Raw genomic sequence first — 22277 nt, forward strand, 5'->3', positions numbered from 1 at the left:
AAATATCAGTATATTGGGGGATGGGTATTCATGTCATGCAAAGGAAAGATATCAGTTGCCTCAGAAAAAAATCTAAAAAAAAAACTGTTAAATGTTTGACTCCTGACAGGCAGATTGGTAAAGTTAGGTGACCTTATTGTTGGTTGACTGAAACTGACACTGACAAATCAAAGAAAACACTGGAAGAACCAAAGGAAGTGCCACCACCTGCCCACATGCAGGCCCAGAAGACAACTGCTTTTTCCTGACTGAGAAATGTATGTAAACAAGTATTACGTTTTTTGTACAAAGACAATATCGTAAACATTTTGGACACAGGAAAGGCCAAAAAAAAATTGAAAGATTGGTAATAGAAAAACAAAACAAACAAACAATAAAACAAAAAAGAAGTAACACTTATGTCATTTTTAAACACAAGATTTTGGTCAAAGTGCAGTGTGGTTTGATTCAGCTGGAGTAGAATCAGCAGCTCAGCTCAGCAAAGCTTGGTGAGCCACTCATACATTTGGATCCCGTGTGCTGCAGGAGGTAACATCCTCAGCAGGATTTAATGAAACCAGATGCTGTCTCCCTGTGAGGACTTGCCATGGAAACTTTGGGGTGACCAACTCATCCTCTTTCTGGCCTGCAAAAGCTGATGTTCACTGGTTGCCGCTTCATACCTAGACTGGGTATTTACACCAATCAAATGTAATGCTAATGTAAACACAATGTAATATACAAGGATTTATCATTTCTCACTCAAAAATTACCATATGAGGGACATTTAACATTCACAAGCCCCCTACCACAGAAAAAAAAATTAAATAAATATATTAACAGTCTGAGAGTCTCAGATTGCCTTCCCCACACCTGGGCATGGTGTTATATCACAGATCTTTAATCTTATTACTGTATGACACAATCAGTCCCTGGTATACATCACAACATTCTGATCCAAATGTCCAACAGGGCGAGTATAGAGTAAGTCCTCGTGCTGGGGGGGTGGGATGAAAGGGGCCCTTCCTTCACTGGGCGGGGTGGGACGGGACTTCCTGTGAAACCATCTGACCGGCACACTTCCTTTAGCAGTTCTGGACAGGTCAGGCGGGTCATCGGTACCAGCACGAATTGCCAAATGGACGGACACTTCTACCAGAGGTTTCCGAAAGAGGCTGGAAAGAGGGGACAGGACATAGATGCATCATACAGGATAGAATGGAAGGGTCTGAAGCAGTGGAAATGATTACCAGCAACACACTAATCTGAGCCAATGATGTAGTGCTCACTAGAAAGAGGTGACAGTAAATCTACAGGTACAGGCAGAAGTACAGGTAGGACCTACTGATAGGACAGGTTATTTCTCCAAAGGGCATTGTCTCAGCCATTACACGACTGCAAGAGTCCGCACAAGAGCTTCATTCTCTAAATCTTTATGAAGCACAGTTGTAAATACTGTGTGCTGTTAGCGACTGATTTGAACCTATTTAGGAGTTTTGCCATGGAGCGCAGACTTTGGATTGGTTCATACAAATGAGCAACTGACCGCGCATGAGTCATGCTCATGAAGCCACACTCTCCAATCACTAATTTGAGGCCTAGCCTTGCCTAAAATTTTAGCTGCTGCCTCCATGCAGGGTCCCAGAAGAGCCACTGTGGACTGAGGAGAATGAAATTACAAATCCAACCCACAACATTATATTACATCACTAATATCCTTGATGGACATGACATTCAAGTTTTATACAGCACATGAATAAAAATATATTCGTTGGCTTTTAACACCATGAGTATGCATACAGTATATAGATTATTGTCTTATTACTGCCGTCTTCTCAATATGTGATTGGTAGGTCCAAGCAAATGCATTCCTGTGGGTTTCATTCTGAAAAATCAATGGCTATGCTAACTTATTTCACCTATGATACCTCTCTCTGTATTATCTTGTCCCCTCCGGCCATGTTTTGACACCCAGAAGAAAAGAGACATGTGAGAGAATATTATGTGAGCTGCAAAATTAGCAATTAAACTGATGTGCTTTGAGAGATTCTACAGCCTATGTCTGAATAGCTGAAGAAAGAATGTGTCGTTAATTAAAAAAACTCATGAAAAGATTTATCAACCCGGCACAGTGCAGGAGTGTACTGTTGTTTATGGAATTAAATAAGATGCAGAATGCATGCTGAGAAAACTGCTAGAGTTTTCAATGAGAAAGGAAAACCAGTGCAATTAACAGGGACTAAATGCACATTAAGCATATCTCAGCCAGTGTGCTACACTGGGGCCTGGGAGAGCAGTGCAGCTGATGGGTGTTAGGAGAAGTAGGAATGTAATACGTTTACCGACACAAACAGCCTACCCCCCCCCCCCCCCCCCCCCAGCCCCCAAAAACTGATTTTCATAATATTCTGTGGAAATGTGGAGAAAAAAATGGCCGCATGGAAAAAAATAGCATTCATTTTGAAAAGCAATTACAGGGATGCATGCTTCTGTTGCCCCTCCCCCTATGGAGCCCACATAAGATTGCCTTTCTACCGAAGAGCTCCGTGAAAGCTGATACAGCCCAGCGGATAAATAAACTGCAGGCGCAAGTTATAAAGAATTAACCCCTCATGCACTGCAGTGCAGCCTCTAGGGTCTGTGTGAGGCTTCAACAATTTGAAAAAGCAAATATGAAAAAAAAAGAAAACTATGAAATGCACATCAGTCAAGCATCACCATGACATGAGCATTTAAAAATGCTTGTTTCTGTGAATCAGGGTTTATGTCCCTTAAACTACAGTCTTCCTCAGCCACCCCTGAGAATGCTCCTACCCTACTCCTGATCCAATGAGTATCACTCCCAGTCTGCTCCTGATTCAATGAGTATCACTTCTGTTCTGCTCCTGATTCAATGAGTATCACTCCCAGTCTGCTCCTGATTCAATGAGTATCGCTCTCGGTCTGCTCCTGATTCAATGAGTATCACACCCACCCTCCTCCTGCATCAATAAGTATCACTCCCAGTCTGCTCTTGAAAACTACTAATTTGTTTACTGTCCAAATCACAGTTTTTTTTACATCATTTTCTAAAGTATACCGTCAAACACAAGAGCGCCATGTCACTGTTCTGTCTCTACTAGTGTTCACTCGCTACAGCAATGGTCTAAGATGCAACAGTAGCCAATTCTCCATAATGAAATATGGTGGTGATACTACTGTAATAAGACATATGCTTGGTGAGGAGGAGAGTTTAGTGAAGTGGTGTGAAGATCATCATTTATTTCTAAACTTAAAGAAGACCAAACAAATGGTACATACCCCTGAAAGTTCTGGGCAAGGAGGTAGAAATCGACAATAACACATCTTGACAATAACCTCAACCTGAAAATCTGTACAGAAAACAACGTATTCCAAAGCAACCAGCATCCGAATTGTCTGCATAAGCAGAGACTCTTTCAAGTGGATCGGGACATCATGCTCTCTTCCTACCCCACTGCAATACAGTCAGCCATCACCTTGCATCCAGCTGCATGGATAAATGGTCTCTTAAAACAAAAACTGAAGAAACTCCAGTGTATTGTTTACCAGAGGGCAATCCTAGAAAAAACATCCCTTCTGATGAAACCCACCCACTTCGCTCTGCAATTTCTTTCAGTAGTTCGGTAGAATGATTACTCAAAACCTGCGAAAACCACTCAAGAGACTTTCATTCTATGTGCCATACGCCTTTATAATAAGACTCTTTTAATAACCAGGCCCATATTGCATACATTACTGACTTGCACTTTTAAACTAGTTTTCATATTTTAATGGTTTTGTGTGCATTTACTGTTGCTCATGCTGTGCTTGCCTTTTTAATGACCTGTGTTTGCACCATGTTTTTGATATGAATACTAAAGAATTCTGAAACTGAATATGATTCAGTATCAGTATCACTCACCCCCACAGTACCCCCTGCTTCAAATTCAGTGAGAAATCATGATAACATCAACTGTAGACATAAACCTTCATGACCTATAGAACTAGTAATTCCTGATTATTTCCTATGAGATCAAAACAATACAAATTGCTCTAGCCACTTACTACCGAATATATATCTAGCAGGTTGTTGGGGTCTGGGGTTTGGTAGTTAGGAGTTGTGTAAAGGTTAGGATTATGTTCAAGTTTAGGTTCACAGGCTAGGGATTAGGCGTAGTGTTAGAGTGACTTACATAGGTTACAGTTCTTTACAATGTTATTCATTTATATAGTTGAATAATTACTGAGGCAATTGTGAGTTGAGTACTTTGCCCAAGCAGCACTGTCCCAGCAGGGGATTGAACCAGCAACCTTTTGGTTACGAGTCCTGCTCCTTAACCACTATGCTAAACTGCCACCCAGTTAGGGTTAGAATTGGAGATTGGGTTTAGAGTTATGTTGGGGATAAAGGGTAATTTTTAGATTCAGAGATTAGGGGTTAGTGTTTGAGCTAGGGTTGGGAATTGGGATAACAGTAAGTGAATAGGGTTCAGGATTTCAGCCCACTCCTCACCCCGGCTGAGCTGCTGCAGGTTTCGCACTTCTTCCTGCACCTGAAGCTGCAGCACCTGCTGTAGAACTTCCTGCCGCAGCGCGTCCTGAACTATACCCATACGGCCCAGTTTTTCACCATTCAACCTGAGCAATGCACGACCTGGGACAAAGAGGAAGACATGAGTGAGGGGAAGGGAGAGGGGATGGGGGGGGGGAGTGGAAGGATAGAGGGAGAGGGGGAAGGAGGGTGGAAGGGGAGGGGGGGGGAGAGAGAGGGAGGATGGGAGAGAAAAGACAGGAGAGAGGGAGTGAGAAAGAAGGACAGAGAGGGAGAGAGAGCTCAATGTTTGAAATACTGTGATCACCAAGCAGTTTTTAGTATACCCAAACAAAAAAAAAAACATTTTCTGAAGGCAATTCTGGTGAAATACCATGCACATGTATCCCAGCTCGGCACTGAACTAGCAGCCTTTGGATATCAGTCACATTACCTTAACCTCTATGTCTCACTTGCAGATAGTACTGGTTTAGATGTAGAGTGTTCACACTCCAAGCTCCTTATGGATTTAACAGTTAATTGGAAAAGGTGTTCCAACCTCAGATCTAGCGTATCTGACAGTCTAGTGCCTGACAGTCTGATCAAAGTCAAGCGCCACTGTCGAACAGAAGCAGGGCATGGCTGTGCTGTAGGGTTCTCATGTCAGTTGACACAAAGCTCAAGTTGAGCAGATGCCCTGCTCCAGAGTGACTTGTAGTTCTCACATTTTCTTCCCTCCCCGACTCACTCTCTGACCCATTTACACTGCTGGAATTTAACTGGAGCAGCTGAGGTAAGGTCAGCAAGCCCCTACTCTGGAAGCTGCAGCAACCAGCAGAGATAATTCACTCTTCCTTTTAAGTGCATCCGTATTCAGCCCTCAGCAATACTTTGTCCTTCAGTGCTGCTGCCCTTGATCCTTTGTGTACAATTAGACAAAGGAGCTGAATAAAGTGCAGATTAATTCCCCCCTCGCAGGCTTGACATACTTCCTATTACTTGCCTGAAGGCAGTGCTTGCTGTGTTAAGATCCCACCACCAGCACAAACTCCTCTCTCTACGGGGACTGTGTGAACACACCCACAAAGTCATTATAAAAACTACAGCAGGCACGCAAGGCTGGGGGAGAAAGAAACTCCCAATATCACAACATGAGTTATGAATACTAAAAGCAAAAAAACAAGAGGAAGGCCATCACAAAGCAAATGAAAGCAGGTATTTTCAGAGCATTGTCTCCTTAAGGAGATAGAATTAAATCAAAGGAATAGGAAGGCATCTACTTTAAATAAGGCATTTTTTACATAGTGAAAACAGCATAAACTGGAGCACATGTACAGAATTTCATCATGCCTATTAATAATGATTAAGTCTAGTCTAAAAATAACATGTGTCCAATGTCTAATTCCACTTCAGAAGATTGTTCAGGAGTTAACTGCCTGTCATCCATGTAGATACAGACTGATTTCCTGCAAAAGGCACAACCTCTGCATCCTGGGGTTGGTGCTATAAACCTCATATGCATGACTGCAAATCATATAAAAACATGAACCATGCACCATGGGACGTATAACTGCAACAGAGAGAAGGTCTTTGATTTAATGTCCCTCTCCCTGCCTCATCTGTTAATCCCACAAACCCTCCTGAGGGTGCCAAACCCTTGTACGGGTAGCTTGTCCCTTTAAATATCCCCATTAATGTACAACAGTGATTTTACTTTAATGGAATCCCTCATTGACTGGTTAATGTTGAGCAACAATGTGATTGAGTCCCTCACTATTTTTCTTAATGGTGGATGTCACTGTGATGGATTCCTTCATTGGCTGGTTAATAAGAGGGGGGGTGGTCACTGTAATTGAGGCCCTAATTGGCTGGTTAATGATGGGTGTTACTGTAATTGAGCTCCTCATTGGCTGGTTAATAGTGGCATTCTCTATGACTATAACCGTCACTGGCTGGTTAATGATGTTGGTCCTTGGGACATTACCTGTAATGGCGTGGTGGGAGAAGACCTCCACGTAGGTCAGGTAGTTGTGTGGGCAGTGTCTCTTCAGCCACCGGCAGACATCCTGCTGGCTCCACAGAACCACAGGCCTGGACAGACCCGAGAGGGTAGGGCTAGTGTGGTACACTGCGAAGGCCTCACCCGGCCGCAGCTGGAACGCACGCACACACACACAAACACGCCCACATACACACGCACACAGCAGAAAAGAAGGAGTGTTACTAAACATGCTGCCTTTGTTTTTTTCCTTGGATATAGAGGACATTTCACGTCATGTCAGGCCTGAAGTCGCTTAGGCTGTTTCAGTTATAGCAAGAAACTGAAGAAGGCCAGAGTCGTTTACAATGACAGGTACATGAAACATGCGTGAGATTGGAAAGTGAGGAGGTGAAGTAAGCACTATGTTAATGCAGACTCAGCAAAAACTATCAAAGTGAGATGACAATTACAGATGATATCCCCTGACAAGTGGATCATTACTGTGTACAAATACATACTTGTGTGCATTGTGTGTGTGTGTGTGTGTGTGTGTGTGTGTGTGCTTGTGTCTGCATGTGCATGCATGTGTGTGTACACATGCAAATTCCCACTGTGAGGAGCCTCAACTGACAGTGTAGCGGGATGAATGTTGTGCTGATGCAGAAACGCAGGAGCTCAAGCGCTCTCAGAAATACAGGAGCTCACAGACACGCTGGAGCGCAAACGTTCCCCGAAACACAGCAGCTGAAACGTTCACAGATCCATCCCAGAGGCGCCCAGCATGATGGGCTCTCTTCACTGCAGAGTGCTCTGCTGAGGCACAGGCACACAGAACATCCCACCTCATCGCTGTGCACTGCTGTGCCCCACAGCAGCGATGAACACAAATGCTCCAAAGTCCCCTCAAACATCAAACTACCGCAAACCTGTCTGTGAGAGCAGCACACAACAAACAGGGGGCGAATGGAAGATGCTGGGGAGACCAATAGTGGGAAAGAGTTACAAAGCAGTCACACAGGGACACCATGAGGAAGAGAGAGATAGGGAGAAGGAGGGTATAAATCTGTTCAGCAGCTAATATGGCATTTCCACAGGCCAAGTTGAATGATGCATGGGGATAGCAAATGACAGCACTAAATCAATATTTTACAGACTGGGTTTAGCTGCGCCTTCTTCGACACACTTTTGCCCAATCAGAAACCACCACCTTACACATGACATCGCTACAGCAACTTTGCAGAGTTAGCCTTTTAGGGATACTAAGACCTTGTCCTGCTGTGCTGAAATACAGCATATGTGAGCCAAAAAAAAAACAGATCTGAAACATGTATCCAGCCGATGTTACCTAACTCTGCCTGGTAGCCATGCCGACAGCTCAGGTTTGAATCTTGCATAATGCTTCTCCTGTAGCAGTGGTTCCACAAATTCAAAATGAGACTTGTATCCTTGGTCCATCTCTCTGCCTGCCCCACATGCTTCCTTTAACTTTTGTTACTTTTGATACCCTTGGTATGGCCTGTGGGGGACCTTTTTACACCCCCTTTCATAAGCCATAAGGAGTGGAATCAGAATTATAGCAACGGTAAGGGTGTGGGTCTGGAGCCTTAAACCAACTCCGTGTCCTAGAGGAGTCCCAACATTCTGCCCTACCCCCAGACTCATAGAAAACTTTCTGTCAGGGAACAATGTGAGTCGGCCACCAAGCTACAGCAGTCTGTCTGAACTGTGTTTTCTCTTTTTTTCCATGGACACTTTTCACTGTAAACTCGCTGCCTCAGTCTGGAGTTTGGAAGCCACTAACTGCCGAACTATGGCCTGCACTGTCAATCTTTCAAGCACTTCTTTGCATTATTTATCCTGTTTTGTCTCAGACGACACCGATTTTCCACACACACTGAGTCTGACTCTGAGCAATATGATGTTAAGCAGTATTTCAGCCCATGAGATCTGACAGAAGACAGGCTGCTACGCAGATGACAGTGCTGTCAATGAGCGCTTTACACCAGCCCACCCTCAGTTAAAAAAAAAAAAAGTCACTGATTAGAAAGTGATAAAACCTTGACTGTGACAGGGGTGCTACCCAGGAAGGCAAGGTCCTGTACTCTTGCTTGTCTGCACAGGTGCTTACAAAGAGTGATGGAGTCATTAAGATTAGTCTCGCTTCTCTCTTGCCACTGGACTGGGGTCAGCAAACCGTGGTGAAGAGGGAGCTCGTCAAATCAAGGGCCACTCTCTCCAGCCTTCTCTGACATTCTTGGATTCCCTGTAATGAGCTCTGGCTGCTGAATTCAAACAGCCATCCAGGTCTTACCTTCAGTTCAAGAGGTATTTATTTTTAAACTATTGTGTCCTTCTGTGTGAAATCAGCCCATTTTTGGCTTGACCATCTTGTATGTTCCTGATATTAACTGTACCTTTTCTCCTGTGGAAATTACCCCTCAGGCAAAATTTTTACCTTAAATCACTTTTTTTAAATTTAGGTGAGTGGTTTTATATATATGTATGTGTGTGTGTGTGTGTGTGTAGACTGTAGTACAGATTACCGGCATCAGCGCATCCTACTATTTTTGAAACATGAATATTTCAGGAGATCTCTCCTTAAATATGAATTTAGTATTTCAACAACATGAGGCTGTCCTGATCCTGCCAGTCATGCAGTTACAACAGACACCAGGGAAGGGATTTTAATTTCAGATACACAAAACAAACCACCTGTGGGAGCTCATCACTAATTTTACTTAACTGGCTTACACAGTGTTTCAAATGTTTTCAAATGTAGAAAAACTGTCAGATATAAAAAAAATCTATAAAGTAGGCATACTAATTGATGTATTTGTACTTCCACCAGTAAACTGGCTTTCCCTGAGGGACATACCTCATAAGAGATGCAACATTATTTCATTTGGATTCTTTTTCCCTCATTAAGTTGGCATAGCTTGCATCATTTAACTTTCACCAAACCAAAAACACATCTACAAAATATGGCATGACATATTGTAATTTTATAGTGTACTGAGCAGAACATTTCCACTTTTCCTCCACTCAAAAAACACGGGACTAATCTAGTAATTCAAGAATTTAAAGGCTTGTTCCGTTTTTAATGGACATTTAAGAATGCTCTACTTCAAGCAAGAAGGAAAGCTTCACTGGCTAATGGCTTGTTTCCATTCTCTGGGAACAAAGTGGTCGTTTGGAAGGAAGGACCCAGACTAAATAGACTCCATTTGTTTCCTTGTTGAAAAGCTTTTGTGAGAGCCCATTTGAGAGAGAAAAAGAAGACTGCCTCTGCCAGCCAGCTCAGTATTTCAAAACAAAGAATCCATTTGACTGATGTAGAAAAGAAAAAAAATCATTTCATGAAGCTTGTCTTTTAGGCCTAAAATATGAATTCAGGCAAGAATGATGACTAAAAGCCAGCACGGCATAAAAAAAATGACACGGGACCCCTACACGCATTCGTCAAAATCAGGCGTCATAATTCAGTGCGCATCTGAGTCCTGGAACACAGCAGCTCAGTGTTTATTCCCATGCTCTTTTTATCAGCACATGGCTCTGCATCAGGGGCTCACAATGCTTTCTCACAGACCAGCTCAGCACACAGGTAATGCTGGGCATGTCTTATGCTTCAATGCTCAGCCTCATAAGACTATTGTATAGAGGATAAAAGGCTTATTTTAGCACTGTTTTCCAGCTTAATGTTTAATCATTGGTTTATAACTGTATCTTGTTCTTACCGATCTTACAACATGCACTTTATGAATCCTTCCAGTGCCATGATGGTCTTGTTATTCATCAAATAAATAATGAAATAATGATCTACGAACAAGCTGCAGATATGAAATCAAAAGGCTGATAGAGACTTTCATTTGCTAGCCTGCATTTTTTCCAGTCCACTGTATGGTTCCTTTTGTTCTGGTTTCCAAGAGCCTTTTCTTGTTGGGGCCAAGGAAATTTTTTTTTTTGCCCTGATCTATTTTCTAATTTTTCAGATTGTCTCAGGAAAGCACATTCTGTTCAACATTTGTTCAGATGTGTTATGACAAATTTTGATTACTTGGTTGACTGATTGATTAACTGACCGATTGATTGATTGATTGACTCACTGATTGGTTGATTTTCCAGACACATTCTTAAAGGCAAACTTAGAACATTAACTACAGTTATAACGCTTTATTCTGTCACATCACTCTTGTATTGTTCTCATGTAAATGAGTCTGACCATGCGCAGAGGACAAATGAATAATGTAAAAGCAGAAAATAGAGGAGAAGAGAAGGGAGAGAGATGGACAGAGACTGAGAGTTTGAGATAACAGACAGAGAAAGATGTAGACAGAGAAAAAGTGAGATGGATAGACAGATAGATATGGAGAAGGAGGAGACTGACAGATAGAGGTGAGATGCATGCTGAGAGGTACCTGTAGGGCCTCTGTCCCAGGCTGCTGTAGGAGCTTCACTGTCCTGCCGCCGGCTGTCTTCTGCCCACGCCCGTCGTGCCAGGTCAGGTTTCCGCCCGCCTTCCGGGCCCGCTGGAAGCTCAGGTCCTCTGCCGAGAGGGCGTGGTCTAGCACCGCCCGACAAAACCTGAAACTGGACCCTGCTGTGGGACGAAGGCAGATGACGGCTCAGACACTACTGATAATAAAATGAGAGAGGAGAGATAGAGATGGAGAAACAAAGAGGAGAAAAAAGAGGAGACAGAGGTGGAGAGTAGAGAAATGAGGAAGAGAGAAAAGAGAGACAGAGGGTGGAGAGAGAGTAAAACAGAACAAGGGAGGAAAGAGCAGAGTGGAAGGAGTGGAGAGGAGCTTCTGTCTGCTTCCTCAGTGTCATAAAAGCTTACATTGATTTTGTCAACTGTAGAGGTGTGTAGGGAGCAGTCCAGTAGTTCTTTCTAATGAGAAGCAACAGAGCATTGGTGTGTAAAGAAATTGTCATCAGTGTTTATGTCCTTGCTGTGTGGTCAATACCACTTGTTATCCCCCGACAGCTTGTTTGCCTCTCTTTATGTGCATAACTTCTGGGCTGGATATATGCCAGTGCATTATGATGCTACCGACAGTGCATTAAACATTCCATTATGGATTATGAGTTATGTGGCCAGAAGGATTTACATCGTCCTTGGAGACTGACGAAGTGTTGTCTTGCTTATGATTAACACACAATGTGTTCGTCTCAAAAGTGATAAGAATGACAAGTTAGCAGCTTCATTAGGGAAGGTTCTGTGTGGTGGTGTCTGAAGACAGAGGGCTTGAACAGAGTTTGCTGACGTTAACCAGTTCCCCTTGTGAGGCTCATAGAACTGGATGGACATGGAATAACATGGAATCAGAATCTTTATTCAAATTCAAAGTCTATGCACTAGAGGCTGTTAAGATTCCAGAACATCATGTAGGCCTAGCTCTGCCCCCTGTGTAGTTCTTACAACTAAAATCAAAATGAAAGATTCAGCCAGTGTAGTTATTCTACTGCTGATATCTGGAAACGAAATGCTTTTATAAATCCCCACTGTATGTTTTGACAGGACTGAAATAAAGAAGAATGCAATCATATTTTATGCACTGCCCAGTACCTTGAACATCTGATACAAGTATCCCATGTTACATTCCATGCTAACAATTTGCAAAGCTAAAAAGCTTTAAAAAGCTGCAGACAGGACAGTTTATCAGTGCATCCTCATTTGTGAAAAAAATCTGCCCTTAAACCACATTATCACAGTCAAGTTCAAGTTCATTTTTGCATCAAATGTCACAGTGAATGAACCCTTTTACAGATTTCAACTACATTTTTAAAAAAAACTACTGTCACATTACTATTGAAGAATTAAATTTAATCTACTGTAGCACCAATTTCAAATTTCATAGCTGCTTTATAAATCATATACAAAGGAATGAACGTAGAATGAAAAACATGACAATTTAAGTCTCTACAGTGAAAGTCCCTTTTCAGCAAGCACAACAGCCTAATGCCCACATTCACTGTGGAGAGCCATTTTTCTAACCCTGGGAACCAGGCATAACAATATTTCATCTTGAAATAGAACCGATAATAAACTGTAGGCACCATAAACTAAAGTGATTTTATACCCAGAGGGTTCCCACAATGCACCTTTCCATTAGTCATGCCAAAATATGAACCATGATTAATGAAAAGGATTTGAAAAGTTCATGACAAAGGTCTGGAAGCGAACATTTTTTTTCTTCTCCTTCCTCACAGAGGACCAGCGGAATGAAATACTTTAAACTGCAAGACCTGGAGTCTAGACTGCACTGAATCACTATCAAAACAAGCTGGATTACCCTCTTTACCTTAAATGTCTGCAATAATGGATCGATGTCCTACTCAACAATACACTTATTGTATTGCTGAGGACATAACAAAGCACAAACCTATTTCAGTTATATGGTATTCGTCCTTATAAAGACCTGTGCAGATCATATACTGACAGGTGTTTACCACTCATTCAGTTTAGTTTCTATGTTAAAGCCACATTTGTAATTATGCAACCTATCTCTAAGAGGGTACCCAAATCCCTCCAATACTTGCTTGCAGTAGCCTACAATGGTACAAGTCTCCACAATACTTCATGACTATAAAGAAGAGAGCCCAAGCAACTCTTCTTCATTACAACTATAAGGGAACAGAGGATAAAAGCAAACAAAATGGCAGATATGTGTCCCCGTGCCACAAACAGCACAGCTGTGATCGCACTCATCATCAGACATGCCACTCTCTGCAGGCTACTGGTGACTGCATTGTCACCACCTCAATAACCAACATTACTATAATATTCATAGATGGCTATTTAACTTGTCATATCATCAGCAAACTATTACAGCAGAACATTGTTAATCCCAAGAGCAGAGACGGTCATTATCACATCTTGCAGCTCTGCCAAATACGGTAGCAGGGAGAGACGCATGCTGGCGTTCACTGCTGTCGTATTTACCCCTGACAGGGAGACGTCCAGGGGATCTGTGAGCCCAGGGAAAAAACTGCAGGCTGGGTAATAAATCAAATCAGGGAGGGGGGGGTAGTGGGGGGAGGAATTAGGGGGGATGTGGCAAACAGGGGTGCAAATTGATTGAAGCTGACTTTCACTCACAAGAGAGACTGTGGACATGCTGGAGAAAGATTCGTTCCACACACTGGCAAATCACTGGCATCACAAATGTGGTACACGAAGCATCAGCACCATGGCCATTGTGCTTCTACCCCATGAAACATTACACAAGCGCCTGCTGTGTAGTTAAATCAACGTTGTTTGGAGAATCAGATCGATGAACTTGCTAAGCAGATGCCCTTAACCAGGATAACTTCACAGAGCATGGTTTTGCACGTTCTACAACTTATTAATACAGAAGGAGTTATTTCATGGGGAACAACTGAGGCAGAAGACTTCTGTCTTGCCCCAAACAGGATTTGCACACAAGACCCTCTGGTGAAGTCAGCTGATTGCTCTCAACACTGTTGCACAATAGTTAGAGGTAAGACTAAGAGATAAGAGACGCGTAATGGGAATGTATGAGAACCAACAGCCGTGTGGATTCTGGTGTTCCACAGGTGTGGCAGTGTCTTCCACAGCAATGAGGAGAGCACTGCACTGACACTTCATGCATGCATGTATGTGTGTGTGTGTGTGTGTGTGTGTGTGTGCGCGCGCACGCATGAATGCATGTGTGTATATGTGCAAGCACATCGAGCCAAATGTTTCTAACAAAACAGTCCCACCCTCACTGGTTCACCACTCCACCTCCAAGATGGCACTGCCCACCCCTCCAGTGGTGGTCTGCTCCCCCTTCCCCAGTGGTGGTCTGCCCCACCCCCAGGGGTGCTCTGCCTTGCCCCTATCCATCTGTTGTGGTTTTTCAAAGCAAAACCAAAGGCAACACAATGGCTCAGCAGCCAATCTTCTCTTTTAAAGTATGCATTCAGCACATAATTCATGTATTTGACAACCTCTGTGAGTTTATTGTCATTTGGGAGATGCGACAGTGATGTTTCCACAAACAACCTAAAGGCATGCATAGTGACGCGTGGGTGTCTCTGAACAGATTAGAACTGAATAGAAAAACAAAAGCTGAAAGTGTGATGCTCAGTGAGTGGTCTCTCAGACCAGAACTTGGCAAAAAATGATCTTCCCGCATCTTGTGTTCATTATAAACCTGACCTCCTTTTTCTGATAATTGTCTGTAATTATATTTCACAGCATCTGCAGAGCTCATCTACTTCCTCTGCCCTCCAGCTCTCTGAATGAGTGTATATGAATTAACATGAAAGTCATAAGAGGTGTGCGTGTGGTGTGGTGTGCGTGTGCGTGTGTGTGTGTGCGTGTGTGTGAGGGAGAAGAGGGGTGGGGAGGTCAGTCTGTCAAGGATCAGCAAGGAGACAATGATCCACAAGTACACACCCCCTCAAAGGTAGACACTAAAAGAAGTCATTCTGTGTAATCTTATTTAACAATTGACTAACATTGATGATATCTAACTTGTAGGAGATGTATATTTCATCTTCTGATGATCCTGTATGTGCGTTGGCAATATAAATGTAAATCTGCCATTCAGAAATCACCAAATGAATTGTATTCTATTATATAAACACAGTGAGAGGGAGGGAGAATGCAGTTTCATTCTGTTAAAGATAACAGACAGGAAATGACCAAACCTTTAGATTTAAGACACTTAATCTCTTTAAGCTCAGCAAAAGCAGACCCAGGAGGGGATTTGATTAAGTTTTAAAAGGGATTAATAAAGAGGACCAAGCTGAGTTCTGCCTGCAGGACAAGAGGGCATTGGTGGAAATTACGTAAAAGTACATTTCACACTAACACTAGGAAGTATTTTTCATGCAGTTTTAAATTTATGCAATAGTTTCCCAGTATTCAAAACTTTCAAGATAGATGGAGTGGAGACTATGGACAGAGCTGCGCACCAAATTTCAGTGGCAAGATAAGAATACAAACAAGCAGACACAAAATATGCAGAGTGGTAGAAAAGATCATAAGGAAGGTTTCCTTTTTCTGATCTCACAGCATAGTAGGGGCCTAGGAATAAGGCACAAGAGAAAACAGAAGAGGAGCATAAGAGCAGCCATAAGAGCTAGATCACCTTACACACACACAGCACCCACCATGGATCTGTAACTGTACATCAGATTTGACTCCAGGTAAGTGGTGTTGAGGTGTCAGCGACTATATCACATTTTGTGAAACATCATTAAATAAAGGTAAGATCTGTGGCTGACCAGCAGAAAATGTGGAACTGAGAGTGTAATTACAGCACCACGTGCGATGCGGTCCAGCAGTCTGCAGGTCAGAGGACAGATCGACAGGCTGCTGCTGTGGATGGCTCTGTCCCTGCAGTGAATTCTCTGGAGACAATACTCTTTCCTTAATTAATGTTAGCGGGCCAAAGAAACACAGGCCTATAGATGTAATTGGTCATCGTTTTTAGGAAGTAAAGTGGCTTCCAATGGTTTGAGATTAAGCTGCAGCAAATACTCTGACACACTTGTGTTAAGAGATAGTTTGGTTTAATCCTCACTCCCAACGCAACACTCTTGCGGTCCTTGCTGCTGAAGAAACAAATGGATTCAGCATGGCTGTAGAATTATGGGGAGAACTGGATTAAAATGGACTCTACCAAAACTTAAAGGAGTGGGCCTGGTCCCTGTTTCTTCCACATAATGCATCTTGAAGTGCAAATTAAATCTCAGAATAGTATACTAATCCATCACAGAGCTACTAATATTATTTAACATTATAGCGCTGAGTAACAAACAGACAGAGGCTACCATTACAAGATCCTAAGGTATACCCCTAGTTTAATAACAAACACTCCATCTGTTAGCTAAACCTGGAGAGAAGCCAGTGATGAGACAGTTTGAGAAATTCAATTCTCTTAAGTAAAAACCGCAGACAGCTGGTTTCTGATATTCATGTCCCAATACAGGGATCATTAAAACAATCTCTGTATTCCTCCTGATACCATCTGATCCTCCCTTAATCTGCCTCATCCAGCCTTAATACCAGTCTCACAGCATCCTGGATCAATTCTGATGCAGACAGTCGAGACCAGAATGTACCATGTCCAGAACACAGTGTGGAAAAGAATACAGCATGTAGATTTTATACAGTAACTAACAGAGCGACCAGTAAAGAAAAGCATGTATACTTTGAAGAATGGAATGCAGACACTGTAGAACAGAATTACCAGCAGATCAAGATCAACAGGCTGTAGACATTGTAATACGGAGAGTACAAAGTGTAGAATATAGGCAGTGTCAAACTGAGTGTAGACTAAAACACAATACAATTTAGAGTAAAATCTGGAATGTCGACATGTAGAATTTAATGCAGAATGCAGGTTTATCACATTCATATTACCTAATGGCTTCCGATGGTATGTCACCATGGTTGAGCGTCTTTAACTATACTGTGTACGGTATATGGAGACATGCTACAGTAACATGCAAATGAAACTTTCCTTAGATGAGCCTGGGCTCCAGGACTGATTTGAGTCTGTTTCAGAGTGGCAGGCAGACAAGACAGGGCAGGCCAAAGAGGCAAACGGAGTGGGTGAGAAGGATGAGACTGAAGGAGATGGATGGAGAGAGGTAGTGGATATGGGAGATGGACAGAGAAAATGAAAGGAGGAAAGAGGGCACAGCATTATTATACCAAGAGGGAGAAAGAGAAGGAAGGGAGGGAGAGAGAAAGAAAGAGTGGGAGAGAGGAGAAGAGACAGAGAAAGAGGTATAGATGGTGTGGGGAGAGAAAGAAAGAGAGAGAGAGAGAGAGAAAAAGAGCGGGGGGGGGGGGGGGACAGCATTATAATACATGCACTCAGCTCAGCTTTCCACTGTCTAGCCCACCTGACACTCTGAATTGCGGGCCCCGTTTGTGCTGCTGTGGTGCCTGCAGGCAGCCTATTTCAGTGTTATTACTGGTGGGGGCTGTGGGTCCACATTACACCAGTCAGGCTCACAAATGCATTACATCCAAATGAAAACCACAGCTCCAAACTCTATATGGGTCCAACACACCTTCAGGACACGAATGACAGACCCTCCCCCATTCACACAAGGAATGAGAGGACTAAGAGGAATGCAGTTCAGTCAGGAGGATGGTGAATTACTGTAATATTCACAAAGTGGAAAATTATTCCCTGACTGCAGTTGTGAGACACCCGGAAAACAGTGGAATGTTAACAAACAGTAAACATTGCATGCAAGTTCAGAGACTGTTAGATGTTCATAGGGATAGCATGAAGGATTCAAGTGGGCTATGGGGGGAGTGGACAAGGAAAGCAATATCTCTATGCATGGCATCAGGCCAGTCCCTTAGAGATACTCTCCACACTAACAAACAAATTTATTAAAACCAGATGGGAATAATGGCTTTTCATCCCAGTGTGTGTACCTTCCCATTCCAGCCCCCAGTAATGATTTGTTTGGCAAATTCCTTTACAACCAAGAATTATGACAGTACTTTATATACTGCTTATTTATACAGCTGGATATGATCTTATGAAGTTAAACACATTGCCAAATAGGGCAACCCTCCCTTGGTTTACAGAAGGGATGGGGGCGTTCCATATATTTGTCCCTGACCTTCAGAAGGAGCCTGGTTATGGGGGGATCTTTAAAAAGACCTAATTAGTAGCCACCATTTGTACCATATATACTCATTAAAAACCGAACCACAGTCAGTGCTAAAGCTAATGTAAGTGGAGATATTGGACACGGTCTCCTGGCTTCCTTAATGAGCGCGGAGTGTGTGCAGGGAAAAAGAGGTTTGGACCCATGATAATGAGATTTACGAGGGGCACCAAGGAGGCTGCAATGATGCATTCTGCAAATGCACACAAACACACTAGAAGCTCTAACACAACAGTGACATTCCCTCAAACCAGCTGAAACCAAATAAATCTGCACTTTACCCGCAGGAAGCACCCACTGTTGTCCACTCAGATAAAACACCACTGGCAATGGAAGCTGTCAAAGGGGCTGTTCTTTCAAAAAGGGAAACCCCAGGGTAAGGTGTTTCATTCGACATCTCAAGCATTCGTTTTTTGGTGCTTGGCAGTGCTGTTGACTTACTCCTGCATTCAGCAAACATTTGTCCTGAACTTGACTCACAATTAAATAAAAAAAGTTTACTAGCAGAGCTTGGTGACTTCAGTGATTAACTACATTGATGAAAAAAGGTGTTCATATTGGAATAAATGAAAACTCTCACTAAGTACAAGTTAAGGGCACATGCTGCTTAAATCCATTGATTAGTTTTTGCACAGTATATCCAGCCAAACACTTAATCTGAGTTATCTTTTCAAAATCCTAGTTGCTTGCCATTTTTTCTGGAGATTATAAACTGTTTAATGATCTATTGATATTGAGGTTGGATGATAATAATGTGGAAAAGCAATGATGCCTGTTTCAGAGCACAGCTCCCAAGTGCCCTTGAAATCCTCTGGAGAATGTTACTGACTTTACCATGTATTGATTTCTCCTTCTTCCACTTTATCATCTTATCTAAGTCCCTGGGATGAACACACACATGTTTATCACCTAATTTATTCAAACAGTTCTAATCCTGTAAGCGCAATAGCAAGTAGCAGGTGCTTATTTAGTATTCTACTTTAGCATCTTACCACTGTTGCCTGAGCTCAGACTATTAACAATTACATGATCACTGTGAAGTTCAAACTTTCTAAAATGCAGACACTTGCAAACTCACTTATTTACACACTCAACACTAACACACTCACTCACACTTATACAATCCCTCAAAAACTAACACACTCACAAACTCATACATCAAATATTCTTAACTGCCAGGCTTCAGTGCAAACCAACTTCAAAGCACTCTAGCCTCCTGCTGAGACAATCACCAAATGACCAGGGAGGCCCCCTACTGGCAACACAAAGAAAGTGTTTTAAAAAATAACCACATTGATGACTTCTTCTAAAAAATAAAATATGGCTTGACACTAATTTGAAAACAATCCCTTAAATGAATGTTTCTTCCATTGACAGACATAAAAGCAACATTTTTATTTCAGTAGTAGGGGTAGTAGGGGTGGGGTGCAGTGGGGGTGTGTGGGTGGGGGGGCGGGGGGGGGGGGGGGGGGGGGGTGAGTGAAAGCTTAGGGGGCATAACTTCAGTCACCTTCCACAGAACACCTCCTGGCTTTCACCTGAGCTCAGGTTAGAGTTTACTTCCACAGCCAGGCTTAAGGTGGAACAGTAGTGCTTCAGCTGGCATTCACACCTGTGTCTACATTTAAATGTTTGGTGAAGTCCCTCTCACCCATGAAAGCAGGGTTAGTGATGCTCATTACACAATGACATGGTGTGAACGCTCTAAAACACACTTTTAAAAGACTACAGCAGAAATTCTGAAACTGGAAACAAAAAGTAGGTAAAGTGTCAACCAGCTAAAAATATGTCTTTTATGCAAAAGAGATTCTGTCAAGCTCAGAGAGTTGCAGTATGAACATTAAAACTTTACCTTAGGTATCTGCATGGTAATCTCTCTTTTCTACATGTTATCCACTTTCACAGGTTCAGATGCAGTTCAGATCAAAGGCACAATGGAAGCTCCCAAGCTGGGTTCCTAATTTTCAATCTAATAGAACAAGTTCAGTTCCCAAACCTCCACACACACAAACAAGACTTATAGTTGTAATATTATCCAGTATATTCCAAATCTCTTCTTTGGGACCAGTGTTCATTCCTTCACTACTCCTTAATGTAGAAGTGAATATTAATTAAGTTATATAGATTGTACTCTTGAAGCACCTAATACCCAAAATAATTAAAAGAAAAGATATATGTCTTGGCTAAAATTTATAATTTCACTGTGTCCAGGGGAAAGCCATGAAAGAATCTTGCAACTTAACCACCTAATCCTTTCATTTCAATTCTAAACACAGAAATATATTCATACATCATGCATTCACACGAGAGTACACAGACAAACACATGCCACGAGCTGTTGCCCAAATCCAGAAGTACCTCCAGCTTTCCATTTCAGCACCACGTTTTACTCAAAACAGCGCCGTTCGAATCTCCTCTTTGTATCCCAAAGGACAATTCGAGTTTAGGCGATTGGGAGGTATTTCACATGTTGCTGGTCAAATACTGTATTTGAGGTGTGTGCGATGCAACAGGGAAATACTTCATTAGTCAGACAGAGAGGTAGGCTGCACTATTTTAAAATCTGCTACGGGTTTCCTTTTGGATTCTACCACGGTTAGCTACGGTACCCCTCTTGTGCAAATGGGACTCCGCAATAATTCCCTGGTATGAAAATATGCGAAGGATAAACCGCAAACACTGTGGCAAGTGTGTAACTTCATAACACAATTTTCCCGTTAGGCAGCATCTGAAACTCAAATACGGCTGCAAACATCTCCCAACTTTCAGGTAACAAATGGTGTAGCCACAAGATTCTAGAGACCACACCCCATTTAGTAAAATGACATTTTCAGCGGATACTTTTATATGACGAGCGAAATATTCAAGGACAACAACATAGTAAGACCTATTATTATCATGACTATATCCTTGTATTTAATTTGATAAATGCACAGCTGTGTCGTTATGTCTTAACTTCACAGACTAAAAAAACCTAGTTCTAAATACAAAATAAATGTATTCAAGTGTAGTTAACAAAATGAGAAATAACAGTGGAGTATTTTGTTTCCGTGTACTGTGAATATAACGGCGCACATTTCTTACCGTCAACAGCCATGCTGTTTCCCACTCCGTGCCTGCCTCTGATCTTTTCAGAAACAGTGACCCATGTTCAGTTACCGGTGACCGGAACGACTTGTGCGTTGCGAGATCACTGCGACCGACCACGTCGGTGTTTCCCAGTTGTATGTCGTCCAAATACTGAATGATCGAGTGTTAACGTTCCCGTTTACGCCCCACCCCCTGCTCTTTCCTCTTGCCGATAACAAACCGTGGGAAACCCAGTGTGCTTAACTCCTCCTTTCCATACCTGACCGTTGAAACCGGCCTCCGACTGTCGAGTCTACATCCGAACAGTAGCACCTGTGGGTATGTAGCTACGTAGAAACCTTTGCCAACTCGGCGTCATATTTAAAGAGGCACATTTATATTACTTTCCTCTGGCTATGTAAAACGAGCTAAGCGCTGTATGCAGAATCCATATTTCATGTGCCACGTATTCCTAATAACTGTCAGATTTGATGTTCTAACAAGGAAAAAAAACACACGCTCCTTTTGAAAAAGAAGGATGTCCTCGGGGAAGAGCTAAATGGGAAAAGTGGTGGAGAAGATAATTGTAGAGAAATGGCGTTTTTGAAGGAAGCCTGCTGGCGGTTTGACTCAACTGGTATGGAACTCTTACGGTAGATGCCATCGTGAGAAACTGCCGCCCATATCATTCCCACGTGCAAGTGGTGTCCCACACCATATAATTAGCGCTTTTTTGGTGATGTTTTTGAAAAGCCAGTTTTAACCTACTGTCTTATCGGGAGAAACCCACAGACTGGTTACAGACTGAAAAGAACGAACTTTTTCTGTGTCCAGCAGCAAGCATGTAATGGCGCGAACTAATAAGCGGTTTCATGCCTAAGACGCTTTACCTTGTTCCGCTCGGTGTTGCGCGCTCTTTTGTGCAACAGCAGCTTTCTTGACTGGGAGAGTCCTGCAAATAATGCTACGATGTTAAGGTAAAAACAGGTGTCTTGGGAAATATTTTTGATAATGAAAACTGACAAGCAAGTGATAACATTAATTTTACGGTGATTCACCTGC

The 22277-nt window shown here is 42.5% G+C and overlaps 1 protein-coding gene across 1 annotated transcript; it reads right to left on the bottom strand.

Annotated features, from left to right (window-relative positions):
• Positions 1-987: 987 nt before the first annotated feature.
• Positions 988-21243, bottom strand: LOC118779079 (sterile alpha motif domain-containing protein 10-like). Its single transcript, XM_036530956.1, has 5 exons — positions 21231-21243; positions 10907-11088; positions 6495-6663; positions 4493-4633; positions 988-1154 (listed from the first exon to the last, which is right to left on the bottom strand). Exons 1-5 carry the CDS (start codon positions 21241-21243, stop codon positions 1132-1134), a joined length of 528 nt encoding a protein of 175 aa, XP_036386849.1. The 3' UTR covers positions 988-1131.
• Positions 21244-22277: the final 1034 nt, after the last annotated feature.

Source organism: Megalops cyprinoides, chromosome 6, assembly GCF_013368585.1.
Source record: "Megalops cyprinoides isolate fMegCyp1 chromosome 6, fMegCyp1.pri, whole genome shotgun sequence".
Taxonomy (NCBI): domain Eukaryota; kingdom Metazoa; phylum Chordata; class Actinopteri; order Elopiformes; family Megalopidae; genus Megalops; species Megalops cyprinoides.